At 47.7% G+C, this 16554-nt stretch overlaps 2 protein-coding genes across 2 annotated transcripts; one reads left to right on the top strand and one right to left on the bottom strand.

The window, feature by feature from the left end:
* The first annotated feature begins 2659 nt into the window (after positions 1–2659).
* Positions 2660–7838, top strand: LOC310708899 (eppin-like). The gene is made up of 4 exons (XM_083507823.1): positions 2660–2698; positions 2833–3004; positions 4447–4614; positions 7689–7838. The coding sequence occupies exons 2-4, from the start codon at positions 2923–2925 to the stop codon at positions 7691–7693; spliced, it is 255 nt and encodes an 84-aa protein (XP_083363949.1). The 5' UTR covers positions 2660–2698; positions 2833–2922; the 3' UTR covers positions 7694–7838.
* A 2458-nt stretch (positions 7839–10296) lies between these two features.
* On the bottom strand, positions 10297–15359 carry LOC310709306 (kunitz-type serine protease inhibitor mulgin-3-like). Its single transcript, XM_083508692.1, has 4 exons — positions 15198–15359; positions 12135–12287; positions 11439–11606; positions 10297–10487 (listed from the first exon to the last, which is right to left on the bottom strand). Exons 1-4 carry the CDS (start codon positions 15274–15276, stop codon positions 10477–10479), a joined length of 411 nt encoding a protein of 136 aa, XP_083364818.1. The 5' UTR covers positions 15277–15359; the 3' UTR covers positions 10297–10476.
* Positions 15360–16554: the final 1195 nt, after the last annotated feature.

Raw genomic sequence — 16554 nt, 5'->3', positions numbered from 1 at the left:
ACCTCTACTGGAAGTACAGGGGTGGAGATTCTTACTCTACTGCTGGAGTCTGGGGAGTGCAGACACGTTTCTCTGTACTGCTGGAATGACAGAAATAAAGCAATGTAAATAGATTTATGTCTGCTCTTTCCCCTCCCTGAGGGAAGCAGGGAAGAGGGAGGAGTTGGTGTGTCCCTCTCACGCTGAGTGGGATCGCCAATTGGTGACCTTGCCTGTATCCTGCCAGGAGACGCAGACGGGGAGGTCAACTAGGATCTCAAGCCGAATGCCTGGAGAATGGCCAGTTACCTCTGACTGCGGCTGAGTATATGGCCAAAATCCATATACTCTGCGGTTGCGAGTCATAGAATAATAGGATTGTAGAGTTGGAAAGGTCATCAAGACTTCTGCCATTAGACCCCTCTCAGCACTCCAACAGCAATAGCAATGGCTCCTGGACGTGAGATGTTTTGCCATGAAGGAGAAAGAAACTCTACTTCTTGCATCAGAAACCATCTGGAAACGCCACGGGTTAATTTCCTTGGTGGAATATTGGATTGAGGTCAGCGCATTGCTTCTCTGAGCCTCCTGACTCTGGGACTCTGGGATAGTTGGCGCAACTTGCTCTTCCGAGATGAGCTGAAATCAAAACTTTAACTGTGGCTCTGCTGCCATGTCTCAGAAAGTTCTGTATTTGTGAAACCGAGCATGATTAAGTGGGCACAAGATGTGGGTCACAATATTGATTATGAATTATGGGAAAAGTTGTGGAAAATAAATAAGAGTTTTGCGGCATGTTATGCCGTAAAAGAAAATATGATGAAAATGGCCCACAGATGGTATTTAACACCCACCATGTTGGCGAAAATGTCTAAAAAATAAAAAGGTATATGTTAGAAGTGTAATGAAATTGGGGAATCTTTTATCCACATGTGGTGGTCCTGAAAAATAATTAAGGAATATTGGGAAACTATATAGAATGAATTAAAAAAGATACTTTAAAAAACTTCCCCCAAAACACCTGGAATTTTCCTCTTGGGGATGGTAACAATGGAGGTCCCCAAAAAACAAAAGAGTTTAGTACTATATGCCACAACTAGAACCCTAGTGGCACAAAAGCGGAGAAGAAATCTAGTACCCACTCAGGAAGAATGGCAGTGTAAAATGTTCGAATATGTTGAACTGGCTGGTCTGACGAAGATAAGGCATGTCAGGAGGAATGGATAATGTTTCTTGACTATTTCAAGAACCAGAATAGACAAATACATGCGTAGCAGGTCTTGTGTAAATCCAGCAGAGTTGAAATAGATAGGATATTTAAGATATAACAAACTGGATGATTAAAAAGATGTGGATTACGCAGAGTAGTAGAAAAGGAAAAGGAACCAGGAAAAGATTGGAAGGGAAGTCAAATGTCATATGAAAACCTGTTGTATTCGGTAAGAAGATGATAAGTGGGGCAGGGGGTTAAATATGCTCTCTGTTCCTGTTTTTGAAAATGAAGATATAGATACATGATAGATAGGCAGGCAGGCAGGCAGGCAGGCAGGCAGGCAGATAGATAGATAGATAGATAGATAGAGAGAGAGAGAGAGAGAGAGATATGATAGATAGATAGATAGATAGATAGATAGATATAGATAGATAGATAGATAGATAGATAGATATAGATAGATAGATATAGATAGATAGATAGATGATAGATAGATAGATAGATAGATAGATAGATAGATAGATAGATAGATGATAGATAGATAGATGATAGATGATAGATGATAGATAGATAGATAGATAGATAGATAGATAGATAGATAGATAGATGATAGATAGATAGATAGATAGATAGATAGATAGATAGATATAGATAGATGATAGATGATAGATATAGATAGATAGATAGATAGATAGATAGATAGATAGATAGATAGAGACAGACAGACAGACAGACAGACAGACAGACAGACAGACAGACAGACAGATGATAGATAAATATAGATAGATGAGAGAAAGTTCTGTATCTTCATTGCGCCATTGCTTCTTACTCCATGCACACAGCCCATGCAAACGTGGTGAACAGGCTCCTTAACTGGTGATTTCTTGAAAGGGTTTCCTGCCCTAACAGCTTGTTTCCTGAGCCCCGTTTCCTCATTCTTTTCATGCATCTGTATTTTTAATGGCTAGCTAGACCCCTTCCGTCCTCTTTCGTCATTTTAGATGAGAAGTAACTGGCCATTTCTTTAGCCATTTCATAAGAAGAACAACGCAAGGCTTGTTTTTGGTCAGTTTGAACTCTTGTAACCTGTTGATTGGTGATAAATGGACCCTGTTCCTTATGTAGGTGGGACCTTTTCATCTCCCACCTGCTTCAAACCCTGGAGCTGTTGGTCCTCCAATTAACATGCCGCCTGGTGGGATGTCCTTGTACACTTGGTGTTCTCTCTCGGACTCCTTGATCCCTGGAGCTCAAATTAAGGTTTCCTCGGTGTTATATGTCCTCAACCAACCAAGCTCATCATCAGATGACTCTTTTCCAGCCCAAGTCTTGCCTCCCAGCTTCAGAGCTGGTCTGGGCATCATCAGCTGTAGCTGGAAGAGAAGAGGGGGCAAGGATTGACTTCAGCCCAGCTCATCTTTGGGGCATCCAACTTATCTCCAAAGAGCACAAGGAGATTTGAGCTCCTCATTCTTCTCTGGGCCAAGCTGGCCTGTGTACCTGCAGGTAAAAATTGTTGTGGAAGAAGCCTTGCAGACTTCTGACATTGGCAGGGACACCCAAGGGTCTTCTTCAATGGCAAAAACTTGGTTTGCAAGTAATGGTTTCATCTGTGTGGGTGGTTGATTTCCCTCAAACAGAACGCACGGGGGCAGGTCTGTTGCAAAGCAACTTGGGTCAGAGCCTGGATCAGTAGTCCTGGGGATTCAGAGCCTTCTCCAAGCACCACGATGAGGTCCAAGGACATCTTCTTCCTTCTTCCAGCATTCGTTGCCCTCTGGGCCAAGCTGCCTATGGTGTCTGCAGACCTTGGTGAGTACAGGGCTTGAAACCCTTGTGGTCCAGTGGGGATTGTTCTTTGATTCTCTGCCTAAATCATAGAAATGTAGAGTTGGACGGGACCTATTGGGGTCATCTAGTCCAACCCCCTGCAATGCAGGAATCTCAGCTCAAGCATCCTTGACAGATGACCATCCAACCTCTGCTTTAAAGTACCCATTGAAGGAGAGACACGCTTTTATTCAGCGACACCTTACAGGACAGAGTCCCAAACTTTAGCCACTATAGGTCATCTTGGCTGTTTCGTCCTCTCCCCAACCACCTTCTGCCATCCCATTGCTCCACCATCTCTCATCCAACCACACTTTCCCCTTTCTTGATGAAATCCACTAAATGATCTGCGACTTCCCCTTTCACTGCTGAGTTTCCGCTTGCATCACTTTCCTGGCTCTCTCTCTCTGAACCTGCTGCCTCTTGCCTCCGCCCCTTTCCTTCCTCCTAGAACTGTCAATTTGGAAGGGACCTGTTGGGGTCATCTAGTCCAACCCCCTGCCATGCATGACTTGAAGCTAAAGAATTTGTGGCAGGTGGCCATCCAACCTCTGCTTAAAAGCCATCACCTTTGGAGGGAGTCCACTAAGCAGTCTTGGCCCAGTAGACCTGAAGGAGCGTCTCCACCCCCATTGTTCTGACCGGACACCAAGGTCCAGCGCTGAGGGCCTTCTGGAGGTTCCCTCACTGTGAGAAGTGAGGTTACAGGGGACCAGGCAGAGGGCCTTCTCGGTGGTGGCACCCGCCCTGTGGAATGCCCTCCCACCAGATGTGAAGGAAATAAAGAACTGTCTGACTTTTAGAAGACATCTGAAGGCAGCATTGTTTAGGAAAGTTTTTAATGACTGGTGCTTTAATGTGTTTTTAATCTCTGTTGGAAGCCGCCCAGAGTATCTGGGGAAACCCAGCCAGAAGGGTGGGGTATAAATAATAAATTATTATTATTATTATTATTATTATTATTATTATTATTATTAACCTCTCAGCAACACAAAGTTCTTCCTAAGGTTGGGTGTGAATTTCTTTTCTTGGAGTTTGAATCCATTGCTTTGGGTCTTCTCCTCTGGAGCAGCAGAAAGCAAGCTTGCGCCATCCTCCCTGGATACTAGAACCTAGATGGTTCTAGGTTCACCTCTCCATCTCCTGTTCTCCAGGCTAAGCAGATCCAACTCATTGAGCCCTTTCCAGAGCCTTTATCACCTAGGTCAGGCATAGGCAACCTTGGCCCTCCAGACGTTTTGGGACTACAATTCCCATCATCCCTGACCTCTTGTCCTTTAGCTAGGGATCATGGGAGTTGTAGTCCCAAAACATCTGAAGGGCCGAGGTTGCCTATTCCTGACCCAGGTGGTCTCTGTCTCTCTTTGAACTCTCTGCTTTCCAGTCTTCTCAGCGCCCCCATTCCTCTGCCCCCCCCCCCCCAGGTATCTGCATCATCCCTCCGGACGAAGGACTCTGCTTTATCCTGCAAGAGCGCTGGTACTTCAGCTATGAGAGAAAGGAATGCCTGCCCTTCACCTGGGGGGGCTGCCAAGGGAACGAGAACAACTTTGAGAGTCGGAAATTGTGTGAAGCTGCCTGCAGCAAATACGGTAAGCCCCTCGGAGAAGCCCCCATCCCGCAGAGAGGGTTGCTCAGCTACAGAAGCCCATTTTAAAATGTTTAATCCCAGAGGTTTAGTTATTGGGCTGTTTGGTCATCACATTTCACAGAATCGTGGAGCTGGAAGGTAACCCAAGGGCCATCCAGTCCAACCCCAGGAATTTATAGCCCACCTTTTCTTCCATGGAGCTCAAGGTGGCCCATGTGGCTCTCCTCCTCATTTAATCCGCACCACAACCCTGCGAGGTAGGTTATGCTGAGAGGTAGTGACTGGCCCCCAAGGCCACCTAGGGAGCTTCCTGGCTGGGTGGGGATTCGAACCCTGGGCGGCGGAGGGCGTGTGTGCTGTGTCCCCTTGGTGAAGTGGTGGTGGGACTCGCCCTTCTGATAGGAAATGCTCTGTGGGGGGAGGACAAAATGGGGGGCCGAGAAGCGTCCATTGGTGGGGGAGTGAGAAATGTCCCTGTTTTCATCTGAGGGAAGTTGGAGGGAAGTCTCCAGGGCTTTTCTGATTTTCATGCTGTTCCAACCTATATGCATATATCCAGAGATTCTTAGAAGACTGGAGTAAATATATGAACTATTTGAAAAGCAATTGTGATGAACAGATCACACTAGTAGGTTTGCCAGAAGTTTTGTAAGGTGGACTATTGGAAATATTGCAAGAAAGACTATGAGATGAACTATTAGTTAATGATAATTAAGAGTAATAGAGAAATTAAGAAATGCAGAATAAGTGATAAAGCATGGAAAATCATCAGAGGTGTTGACAGAAGTCTAAAACATGGTATAAGAAGGGAAGTTATGTTGTATGACTGGTGGATATGTTAAAAAAATCAATAAATGTGTGTGTGTGTGTGTGTGTGTGTGTGTGTATAAAATAACTATATGCATACTCTCCAACATTTCTCCAGTGAAAATAGGGATGTCCTATTCAAGAAGAAGAAGAAGAAGAAGAAGAAGAAGAAGAAGAAGAAGAATGCCCCGCCCACCTGACAGGGTTGCCCCAGGTGGCTTCCAACATACCGTATTGGCCCAAATATAAGCCGCACCCAAATATAAGCCACGCCTTTAAAATTCATGGGGGGGGGGGGAGAGAGAAAGACAATACCCAAATATAAGCTGCTCCCTTAAAATTCTGCAGGCTCTCACACCCGTTCCGTTTTACTGTATGTCTGTTTCAGCAGCGATATCATAAAAGCCAAATTTTGTAAGGTTGCGAATTGAAGCCGCGCTTTAACTTTTCGCAGTCAGATTTTTTTGCGGGGAGAGGGAGGCTTATATTCAGGCCAATACTGTATATTAAAAAATGTAAAATCCCTTTACAGGGCTGCCTTCTGATGTCTTCTAAAGCAGTGTTTCCCAACCTTTTTTGGGCAAAGGCACACTTGTTTCATGAAAAAAATCTCGAGGCACACCACCATTACAGCCCCGTGACGTCAGCGCGCAGCGTCACGCCGGGAGGGACATGAATTGCTAGCAAATTACATAATCACCTCCTTGAGGGCTGGCTCATCTTCTCCGAAGGCAGAACCCCATTAATTAACAGCACAGACTCACACCATAGCCAAGACGAGGGGGGAAAACCTCAGTCATGCACAGTCATGTGGGGGCTAAATGAGGACGAAGACCGGGCAGAGAGCAGGGTTCAAATCACCCCACCTGGCCAGGACAATCCCTGGGTGCTCCCTTGGGCCACTCGCCTGACCCACCTCGCAGGGCTGTTGTTGCGAGGATAACACGGGGAGAACCATGCGCGCCCCCGGGAGCTCCTTGGAGGAGAAAGCGGGCGATGAATGCAATGCACGAAATATATGAGAGGCGACCAGGTTTTGCAGGTGAGGGGCCCCCGCCAGCCTCCGCTTCCAACACCCGGCGCAACGACGCCGAAGTTTCCCCCGGGCTCGGCTCGGGGAGCAGCGCTGCTCCCCCCCGGCTCCCCTTCACCCTCCCGGCTCTCTCTGCCGCCCACTGGGGACCCCCCTCACCTGCCAAGTCCGGAGCGCCGGTGGAAGTTGCATGCATGCATGCAGGGCGCCGCGTTGCCATTGCATTGCACTGCACTCCATGCAACGCCTGCACGCATGCATTGCCTTGCACGCCCACCAAGGGGTCTCCCCGCGGTCCGATGCGTCCCCTCTGGCGCGGATGCAGCATTGCAAAAATAACCCCCCCCCCCGACGCAGCCCTACCTGGGGGGCAGCCTCCGCCTCTGCCGCTCCGCCTCCGCGGGGATCCCCGGGCTCCATCCTGCCACCCGATCTCCGCGGGGGCGCAGGCAGGCTGCGCGGGGTCTGCGCGGAAGAGCCCCTGCCCGCCCGGCCGCCGCCGCTGCGCTCATTCCATGGCCGGGAGAAGAGCGCTTCAAACAAAACGCCCGGCCCGCCAGGCCACGCTGGGAAACGTAGTTTGTGCACCCCACGCGGGCTCGGAGCCCAAGGGCGAGGGGACTACGGATCCCGGCAGCCCCCGCGCCGGGGACGGAGGGGGAGAGGCCGGGTGCAGGATGGAGGGACGGGTGGGCGAGCGAGTGAGTGAGTGGCAGCCGCCAAGCCTTGGCCGAGAGCCAGGAAGGGCCTCCCCGGAGGAGGAGGAGGGAGGCGCAGAGCAGGAGGGAGGGAGGGAACCCCAGGGGTCATCTAGTGACGGCGCCCCAATCGAAAATTTGACTTTAAAAAAAAAATCTTTCGAATTTTTTAATTTTTCCCGCGGCACACCAGGCAACATCTCGCGGCACACTAGTGTGCCGCGGAACAGTGGTTGGGAAACACTGTTCTAAAGGTTGCATAGTTACTTATCTGCTTGGCTCAGGGGTCATAGGGTGAAGACTAAAATTATCAGTCTTGCTGTAGACAAACCAACATGGCTTCTGTGAGGTTTAGTTCTGTCTTACTAACCTAAACTGCTTTGAAGGGTTTTTTTTTATGAAATGAAAATTAGTAAATAAATTTATCGCCAAGGATCTCCTCCACCAAATCCTCTCCTGACTCTGACCCAGAGAAGGAAAGCCTTTAGTCAGGATGAGTCCCATGAGGCTGACGCTTGCTTCCTCTTCTCCCCACAGTCTAATGAGGATCCTGGAGAAGACAAGATTCCTCTGAGCATCCGCTGAGAAGCAGCTGAGAAGAGGGGCAAGATTCTGCGCCAGGCAGCATCTCCTGCTGGGGATTCGCTTTGTGTTTCTCCTCTCCAAATAAATGGAACCTGACTAGTACCTGATTCCGGGTGAAATGGTGTTCTTATCAGCGTGAGTGCAAGGGAACATATCTTCCAGGCATGTTTCCCTGGAGGGAAGTTTGCAGACAAGAGGAATCAAATCTATTTAATTCAAACGCTCCACATTTGGTATGTCTTATACAGTACCTCCGTTGAAACGGTATGGGGAAAGGATTGTTCATTGTGTTAACAGGAAGCATAACCGGCTAAACAAATGAAGCAAAAGGCTTAATATTAATCAGTTTGAAACCAAGTGGAAAATGGTGTATACTGGAATGCAGTTTGGGCTCTATGAGAGAACAGGATGCTGCACTAGATGGGCTGTTGGCCTGATCCTGCAACCTCTTCTTGTGCTCTTATGAGCTGCAGTCCAGCACATATGGAGGGCAGAAGGTGACTGACATTGAGGTTTTCCCCAGCCATGCTGGAGATCTGACCTGGAGCAGCTCCTAAAGATTCCCGCAGCGTCAAAGTCTTTATCAGAAGAGCAGTTGGGCTTGTGGGTACCTGTAGCTGGAAACCTGCATGCATTTTTATTTTATCCAAAGATCAAAGCAAGATCATGATGTGTCGGGAGAGAGAAATGAAGGCAAAATGTCCTGCCAGACTCCTACATATCTCATCTTGATGCAAAAGAGACCTTTATTTCCCCTTTGTGTAGGCAGGATAATATGACCACCAAAATTTCCAAAAGCTGCAGGGTGCATGGCACAGCACCTAACGGGGTGAGCTTTGGGCTTGGTGCAGCCAAAGACATGGACCTCAGGGGCAGAGGCAGGTGCCCCTCTGTGGGGAAGGAGTGCCACAGCTCAGGGGCCACCACTGAGAAGGCCCTCTCTCCTGGGGCCACCACCCTCAGCCTCTGAGGGCAGAGGGGCCCCCTCTGCTGCTCTCAGCTCCCGAGAGGGTCTGCAGGGAAGAAGGCGCTGTGGCCACCCAGTCTGGGAATTGGGGGGGGATCACAGAGCACTCACAGTGATCCTGCAGGGTTTGGCCCACCACAGGGGATTTATTTCTGCTCAAGGCAGTCTTGGGCGATATTCCTGGAGACACATGCCATTGCCGGACGAGGTCAGTGGCAAAAGGTGGGCAGAGCCACTGCATCTTTGCACTGTGGGTCAGTCTCCGGCCATGCAAAAGTGGTTCCTTGTAGGGGTGCAAAGATCCAGAGTGTGGGGGTCAGGTGGGATTGCTATGAGGAATTATGAAATATGGAGCAAGCCATTGTGTCCACAATGAATGCATTGTGTTGACTGGGTTTAATTCATTGGCAATCATTTCTGATCGAATCCCACAAGCCCCTGCATCTCTGTTTTCTGTACACCCGACAGTCACGTATCAGCATTCTAAATACACAGGCCAGTTGTTCATCAGGCATCCTGGGTCATAAAGCTAGAAGGTAACTTTGACGTAGCTTGTTAATCGTTCACAAGGAGGTGGTAAATACTACCTATCCTTCCTCTCCTGTTTATTGCTGTTTATGACCTCCGGAGTTTCCTAAAAGCATTCCTCCTTGCTTCCTCTTTTATTTACTCTGAATTACGTATGCATGTGTAAAAAGTTCTTTTGTGAATAAAATGACCTGGGCCAAAGGGTGGACAGGAATTATTATTTATTGGCACCTCCTCCCAGAGTCTTGCTGGTCAAGCCTCGTGTGTATTCTACGAATCAGAGTCCAATCCTTCCTTGTTTTGGGAACGCTACAGTTCCTCTGTTCACCCCCTCTCCACCTCTCTATCTGGGCAAGCAAGGGGCATCCTCAGACAAATCCCAGCCAGAGGAAGGGGTGGAGCCATGGCAGAGTGCGTGTGGCCTCTGGAGTGGATTCCTCCTGAGGGCTAGTTTATCTGCAAGGTTGCCATACCTGAGATGCGCCCACTCAATCGCTTCCATCTGCAGAACCGGCACAGTTACACCTGCCACATAATACCTTTTAGCATAGCGGCACCTACCTGCATTCAAGGTCTTCCTTTCAGTGCCTGCTAAGAGCATTTTTGTTTAGGCAAGCTCACCCAGATGTGAGTTTTAATCTTGATGTGAGTTTTAATCTCTTTTTAGTTTATTATTATTTTTGTTACCTTCCCCTCCAAAAACCGCTTTGAAGTTTGTTAACAATCAAGCAGCGTATACATTTTACAAAATAATAAGAAATTTTGGGGAGCTTGGGAGGGTTGCATTTGCTTCCCCACCCAGACTAACCAACTGTGCCCCCCATCTTTCTATCCCAGGATGGGCACCAAAGCCAGCCCCTCAGCTCGCACCCGTCAGCACAGGAGGCAGGCAAGAAGGCAGGGCTGAGCGTGTTTACTCCAAAGTAAGCCCCACTGAGTACAATGGGAGCCACTCCCTAGTAAAGGTATTTGGGATCACATCCTTTCTTCGCACAGCTGATGGCCAAGAAGGGTTTGGGAGAAGAACAGGATACCATAGGAGGGAAGAGACAGTGAGCCAACCAGTCAATTGCATAAATTTATTGTTTTGTATTACCCAGCATGCTCCAGGAGCCCGTCAGCCCCCCAGGGGTGGGAAAATGGGGGTCAGGAAGGAGGGAGGAAGGAGCCCAGCAGGATGGCTCCATGGGTGCTGCTCCATCTTCTTCCCCACGGGGCAAACCCTCACCTGCTCCCTCCATTGCTCTAGGGCGCACCTGAAACAGGAAGACAAGCAGATCAGGAGAGGCAGCTCCTTGAGACTACAATTCTCTTTTCTTTGGCATGTAGGTTTGTATCTAAGGGAAGCGGGTGGCGCTATGGGTTAAACCGATCGGAAGGTTGGCAGTTCAAATCCACACAACAGGGTGAGCACCGGTTGTTCGGTCCCAGCTCCTGTGCACCTAGCAGTTCCAAAGCACGTCAAAGTGCAAGTAGATCAATAGGTCCTGCTCCAGCGGGAAGGGAAACAGCGTTTCCGTGCACTGCTCTGGTTTGCCAGAAGCGGCTTAGTCCTGCTGGCCACATGGCCCGGAAGCTGTCCCTCGGCCAGTAAAGCGAGATGAGCGCCACAACACCAGAGTCAGTCATGACTGGACCTAACAGTCAGAGGTACCTTTACCTTTATGCTTGTATCTATGTAGGCTTCAAAATGTTAGAAGCGAGGGGCCCTAGAAGGGCTGGACACACGTCAAGTTGCAGGCTGGACATCTAGAAAGTTGTATCCAGTGAGTGTTCTGCCAACTACCCTCTGCAAATGTCTGCAGCGCTCTGGTTGGATTTTATATTAATTCTTTGTCTGTAAACCCTATAAAAGGTACACACACACACACACACACACACACACACACACACACGTTCAGCCTTTGTGGAAGTGACCATGCTGAACCTATTTACTGCAGTAAATAAATTTTGGACTCTTTCTTCAACCCGACTCACGAGTAATTAATAGTACTAGAGAGACAGCAGATTTGCCCTGCAACCGGATGGCCATCCATCAAGGATTCTTGCATTGCTGGCGCACCAAATGATTCTCCAGGGTCCCTTCCCGCTCTACTAGTCTAGGATTCTATAATTGGGGATGCGTCTGACCCTCTTTACTGAACCCCCTCTCAAGGGGACTTTCTCCCACAGGTCCCCGCAAAGCCCAGAGCTGGAGCTGTGCTTACCTTGACCCCCACAGGCTTCCTGACACATCTCCAGGGTGTCGAAACGGTTCAGGTTGCCCTGGCAGCCCCCATAAATGAATTCCTCACACCTCTTCTTCCCCCAGTTGTAGTACAGTTTCCGTATTAAAGCCTTGCAGGGACCTGTGGCAGGAGGAAGTCTGCAAAGATCTGGAGGAGGAAGAAGAGGAGGAAGAGAAGTGCTGGGGGGGGGTATTTGTGGCACACAAATAGCAACACTGCTTGCCACACAGTCTCGTTCTGCACAGCTGCCCACCCACAGCACAAGCCTGGGGTGCCACTCCCCCCTAAGGTCCCAGGGTAGCTTACAGCAATTAAAAACAGAAAATTTAAAACAGCTTAAAATGTGTTTCAAAGCTCCGAAGCGGACAGACACATGCAAGCTCATTCCTGAAAGCAGAGAGCAATTAATCAAATGCTGACAATTTTGACTCCCATTTGCAGGCCTTCCGGGACATTTTCATCGCTTGCCTTTACGCAATCTGGCTTTTCCAGTTGCAGGCCACAGTCTTGCCTGGAGGGAGTCTGGAGACGCGAACATTCCTAGGAGATAATGACAGGTCGCAAGGTGGCAATAACCCTCCCTGCTTTTCCAAAAGAAAAAGGAAAAAAAGATGTGCGTAGTAAACAGGCCAAAAATGAAAGAAGCACAGAACCTGGAAGGGAGGGCATTCTTACCTGGCTGAGGTGCCTGGCAGGTGTTGCCACAGGGCGAACCACAGCACTTCTTGCCTGGTGGGCAGTTGGCATCCGAACTGCACTGGTTGCAGGAGCCCCCACCAGAGGGGTCAGTAGACTGGGCAGGGAGTTCCAGGCAATAGCCAGGTCGGTCTGGAAGGAAAGAAAGACAAGTGGGGACCAGTTTAGCCACTGGGGGAGAAGGAAGACGTTGAAAGGAAGGCATAGCCGACCAGCTGCCCCAAAGGGAAGCTCACAAGCAGAATTCCAGCAAAACAGCCCTCTCCCCTCCTGTGGTTTCCAGCAACTGGCGTTCAGAAATGTTGCTGCCTCCGGTCCTGGAGACAGAACACAGCCATCTGAAGAAGCGTGCATGCACACGAAAGCTCATACCAATAGACTGGAAGACATTTAAAGACTATTTACAGAAATATTGCAAAATTAATGAATGTTAGAATGATGTCAGAATGAAGTTAAGTGGTTTAAGCAGCAATGTTATAAAGGTGTATGTAAAAATGGATTGTTAACAGGTGAGAATCCAAAGTTATAATATATTATGTTAAAGGACTAAGATAAAAACAAAGAGGGAAAGAAATTGCTGAATTAACTAACTGAATTGGAATACAAAAAAGGGAGGCGTGAGGAGGTCAGGGAAACAAGGAAATGAATGTAAGGTATGGAAAGACTGATGTATGTTTTTAAGTGTTTTTTATCTCTTTTTTGTATTTGTATTTTTTTCTTTTATTTTTTCTTTTGTCTTTCTTTTTCTTCTTTTTTAATTCATGTAATTCTTTTCTTTGAAACCTTAATAAATATCATTAAAAAAAGAAAAGAAAGCTCATACCAATAACTGTATTTTTCGTTCCATAAGACACACTTTCCCCCCTAAAAAGTAAGGGGAAGTGTCTATGTGTCTTATGGAGCGAATGCATGGTCCCTGGAGCCAAATTGTCCAGGGGCAAAAAGCAGATTGTGCCTTTTTTTTTTTAGAAAGAGGGAAGGGGGTGTTGAAACGAAGCCGCTGAGCAGCTGATCGGCAAGCAATTGGAGGGAGATAAGGGACGCTAACGATAAAGGAGGCTGTTTGGGAGGGGGGAGGTAAAAGCACATGGATCCTCAGGATTTTTGCACTGGGTCACCCCAAATTCACCATCAGATCACATAGCATGTCCATGGCTACAGCCTGCACACAAAAAACCACACACCCACTGTTGTGTGGGGCCGCAATGGCGCAAAAACATGGTTACAAAGCACGGATCCACATGGATCCTCAGGATTTTTGCATTGGGTCACCCCAAATTCACCGTCAAATCACATATCATGTCTGTGGCCACAGCATGAACCACAAAAATGATACATCCACTGTTTAGTTCAGAATATTATTTTTGTGTGTTTTCCTCCTCTAAAAACTAGGTGCATCTTATGGAGCGAAAAATACGGTCGTTGGTCTCTAAGATGCTACTGGAAGGAACTTTTTAATTTTGTTTCAGCAGCCATCTAGGTTAGTGGCCGTGCCTGCCTCCTGTGGCAGGGAGTTCCAAAGTTTAACTGTGGAAGACGGGCTTTCTTTTATCTGTCCTCAATCTTCCAACTGTCCACAAGTTGTAGGTTTTTAAGCAGAGGCTGGATGGCCATCTGTCCCGGAAGCTTTAATTGAAATTCCTGAATTTCAGAAGGTTTGACTAGATTACTTCCAGGGTCCCTTCCAACTCTTCTATGATGCTTGGGAGAAAAACTTTTCTCTAACCTCGTTCTCCATGCCATGCATAATTTTATAAATTTGCACCATGCTGCCTCTTGGCCTTTTCTCTAATCGAAGAAGTCCTAAATGCTGTATTCTTTCCCCATAAAGAATCTCTCCATCCCCTCGATCATTTTGGTTGCCCTTCTCTGAACCTTTGATGCAAAGGTTCCTGGGGGATTGGGGGGGGGGTTCATAGCTTATCTTCGGTTGGCAAAACATCAGGGGTTTCCTGATGATCCATGGAGTTGGTTGGGAGCTCCAAGAAAGGATCAGAGAGGGTCTCGCAAGAGCAACCTTGCAGTTTGAGATCCAGGTGGGTCCACTTAGCCCAGCCTCCTGCTTCCAATGGCGATCAGCTGCCAGGAAGCTCCAAAGAAAGGCATGAAGTCAGGAGATGATCCCTGCCAGCCACCTGCCCCACAGAAACTAGCCATCAAAAGGCGAAAGAAACATCACCACCCAACCCCAGTCCCACTCACCATCCCCCCCTCCTTCCTAATGTGACACTAATGTCTAACAAATGAGACTGGTCTGTAGAAAATGTAACTTGAAAAAAAGAGGCATTGCACATACTTTTGTAAACCAAGAAATCTTTAATAAAAACAAAACAAAACAAAATAAAAAACAGAACAGCAGAATTGTTTTTGACCAGATATTATAATTTCTGTTAAAACCACATATTTATTTTTTTCAAACCACTTGCTTTTTCTTAATCATAGTGCTTTGCTGTGTTCAACACAAGGCAAAGTTAGATGAGACAGTTTGCATATGTATAGTGTGAGATATATATGTATGTGTGTTCTCTGCAAACTGTTCAAATAAATTACCGTTACATTAAAAAAAGAGAAAAAGAAAAAAGGAACTAGCCTTCAAATGTATCTTCCTCTCTTTTTGAAAATCAGACAAATCTTTAAATGATATAGTGATTTCTAGTGGCTAGATGTTTCCATATTTTTAGAAGAAGAAGAAGAAGAAGAAGAAGAAGAAGAAGAAGAAGAAGAAGAAGAAGAAGAAGAAATGACTGTGTTTTGAGTGGTGGATGGATAGTTTAGTTCCATGTGTGTGTGAAGGAAAGCAAGAGTTGTGAGTCTGACTTAAAAAGCCACCCCGGTAGGCCTAAATAAACCAGCCAGTGAAGCCCTAGATGGAGGGCATTGGGGAAGCCTAGCATTTCGAATTCATGCCCCACTGGGAGGACAAGGAATGGTCAGGTAGCAAGCCAAACAGAGATGGGAGGGAGCTGGGTTTGGTGGTCTTGGACCAGGAGGCCAGAGGGACCTCTCTTCCCAACCGCCCACCTGGCAGCTCACAGGTCTTACCTTGCGATACGATACGTGGCAGGTCAGCTGCAAGAACCAGCAGCCCCAGAAGAAGGGCGACGCCACCTCCTGAGGCCATCGTGGTGCAAAGTGAGAGTGCCCAGCGCTGAGTCAAGTCATCCTGGAGATGTCTCCGTCCCAAGCAAGGGAGGGGCAGTGGGAAAGACTAACCGTCTGCCAGCCCCTTTCTCTTGTGCAAGAGCAACCGTGCCAGCCAGGGAGGATCTGTGAGCAGAAACTGCAAGTCATCTTGCTTCCCCTCTACGGTAAGCCAGGCTGGGATGCCTGGACACACAGGTAAGTAGTCAGGCAGGAGGAACCTGAGTCTCTGAGGCACCATCAGGAACTCCTGGAGTGTTGGACATGCTGGGATCCCTCATCACGGAATCCCAGGAATTGCAGCAAAACAAGGCCTGACAGGTGGTCATGCAACCTCTGTTGAAAAACCTCCACTCTCCTTTGTTGTCTTTTGAATCTGCTGTTCAGGTTCCTCCTGTGCAGCAGAAAACAAGTTTGCTCCGTCAGATATTTGAAGATGGCTATCATCATGTCACCTCTTAGTGTTCTCTTCTCCAGGATAAACATACCAACTCCAACCATTGTTCTTCACAAGGCTAAGTTTCAAGGTCTTCTTGGTCGCCCTCCTCTGCACACCTTCTAACTTCTCCATATTCTAATCATAGAATCATAGAATCATAGAGTTGGAAGAGACCACAAGGGCCATCGAGTCCAACCCCCTGCCAAGCAGGAAACACCATCAGAGCACTCCTGACATATGGTTGTCAAGCCTCTGCTTAAAGACCTCCAAAGTAGGAGACTCCACCACACTCCTTGGCAGCAAATTCCACTGTCAAACAGCTCTTACTGTCAGGAAGTTCTTCCTAATGTTTAGGTGGAATCTTCTTTCTTGTAGTTTGGATCCATTGCTCCGTGTCCGCTTCTCTGGAGCAGCAGAAAAACAACCTTTCTCCCTCCTCTAGGTGACATCCTTTTATATATTTGAACATGGCTATCATATCACCCCTTAACCTCCTCTTCTCCAGGCTAAACATGCCCAGCTCCCTTAGCCGTTCCTCATAAGGCATCGTTTCCAGGCCTTTGACCATATTGGTTGCCCTCCTCTGGACACGTTCCAGTTTGTCAGTGTCCTTCTTGAACTGTGGTGCCCAGAACTGGACACAGTACTCCAGGTGAGGTCTGACCAGAGCAGAATACAGTGGCACTATTACTTCCCTTGATCTAGAATGCTATACTCCTATTGATGCAGCCCAGAATTGCATTGGCTTTTTTAGCTGCCGCGTCACACTGTTGGCTCATGTCAAGTTTGTGGTCAACCAAGACTCCTAGATCCTTTCCA

The sequence above is a fragment of the Podarcis liolepis genome, assembly GCF_965112155.1.
Source record: "Podarcis liolepis genome assembly, chromosome: 6".
In the NCBI taxonomy this organism is placed as follows: Eukaryota; Metazoa; Chordata; class Lepidosauria; order Squamata; family Lacertidae; genus Podarcis; species Podarcis liolepis.
The sequence above is the reverse complement of the archived record's forward strand: the minus strand, read 5'-3'. Positions and strand labels throughout refer to the sequence as shown.

Coding starts and splice junctions, on each gene's coding strand:
- LOC310709306 (XM_083508692.1), bottom strand. CDS start 15,276: ATGGCCTCAGGAGGTGGCGTCGCCCTTCTTCTGGGGCTGCTGGTTCTT. Junction 12,288..15,197: donor GCCACGTATCGTATCGCAAG/GTAAGACCTGTG, acceptor CTTTCCTTCCAG/ACCGACCTGGCTATTGCCTG. Junction 11,607..12,134: donor CTGCCAGGCACCTCAGCCAG/GTAAGAATGCCC, acceptor TTCCTCCTCCAG/ATCTTTGCAGACTTCCTCCT.
- LOC310708899 (XM_083507823.1), top strand. CDS start 2,923: ATGAGGTCCAAGGACATCTTCTTCCTTCTTCCAGCATTCGTTGCCCTC. Junction 3,005..4,446: donor TATGGTGTCTGCAGACCTTG/GTGAGTACAGGG, acceptor CCCCCCCCCCAG/GTATCTGCATCATCCCTCCG.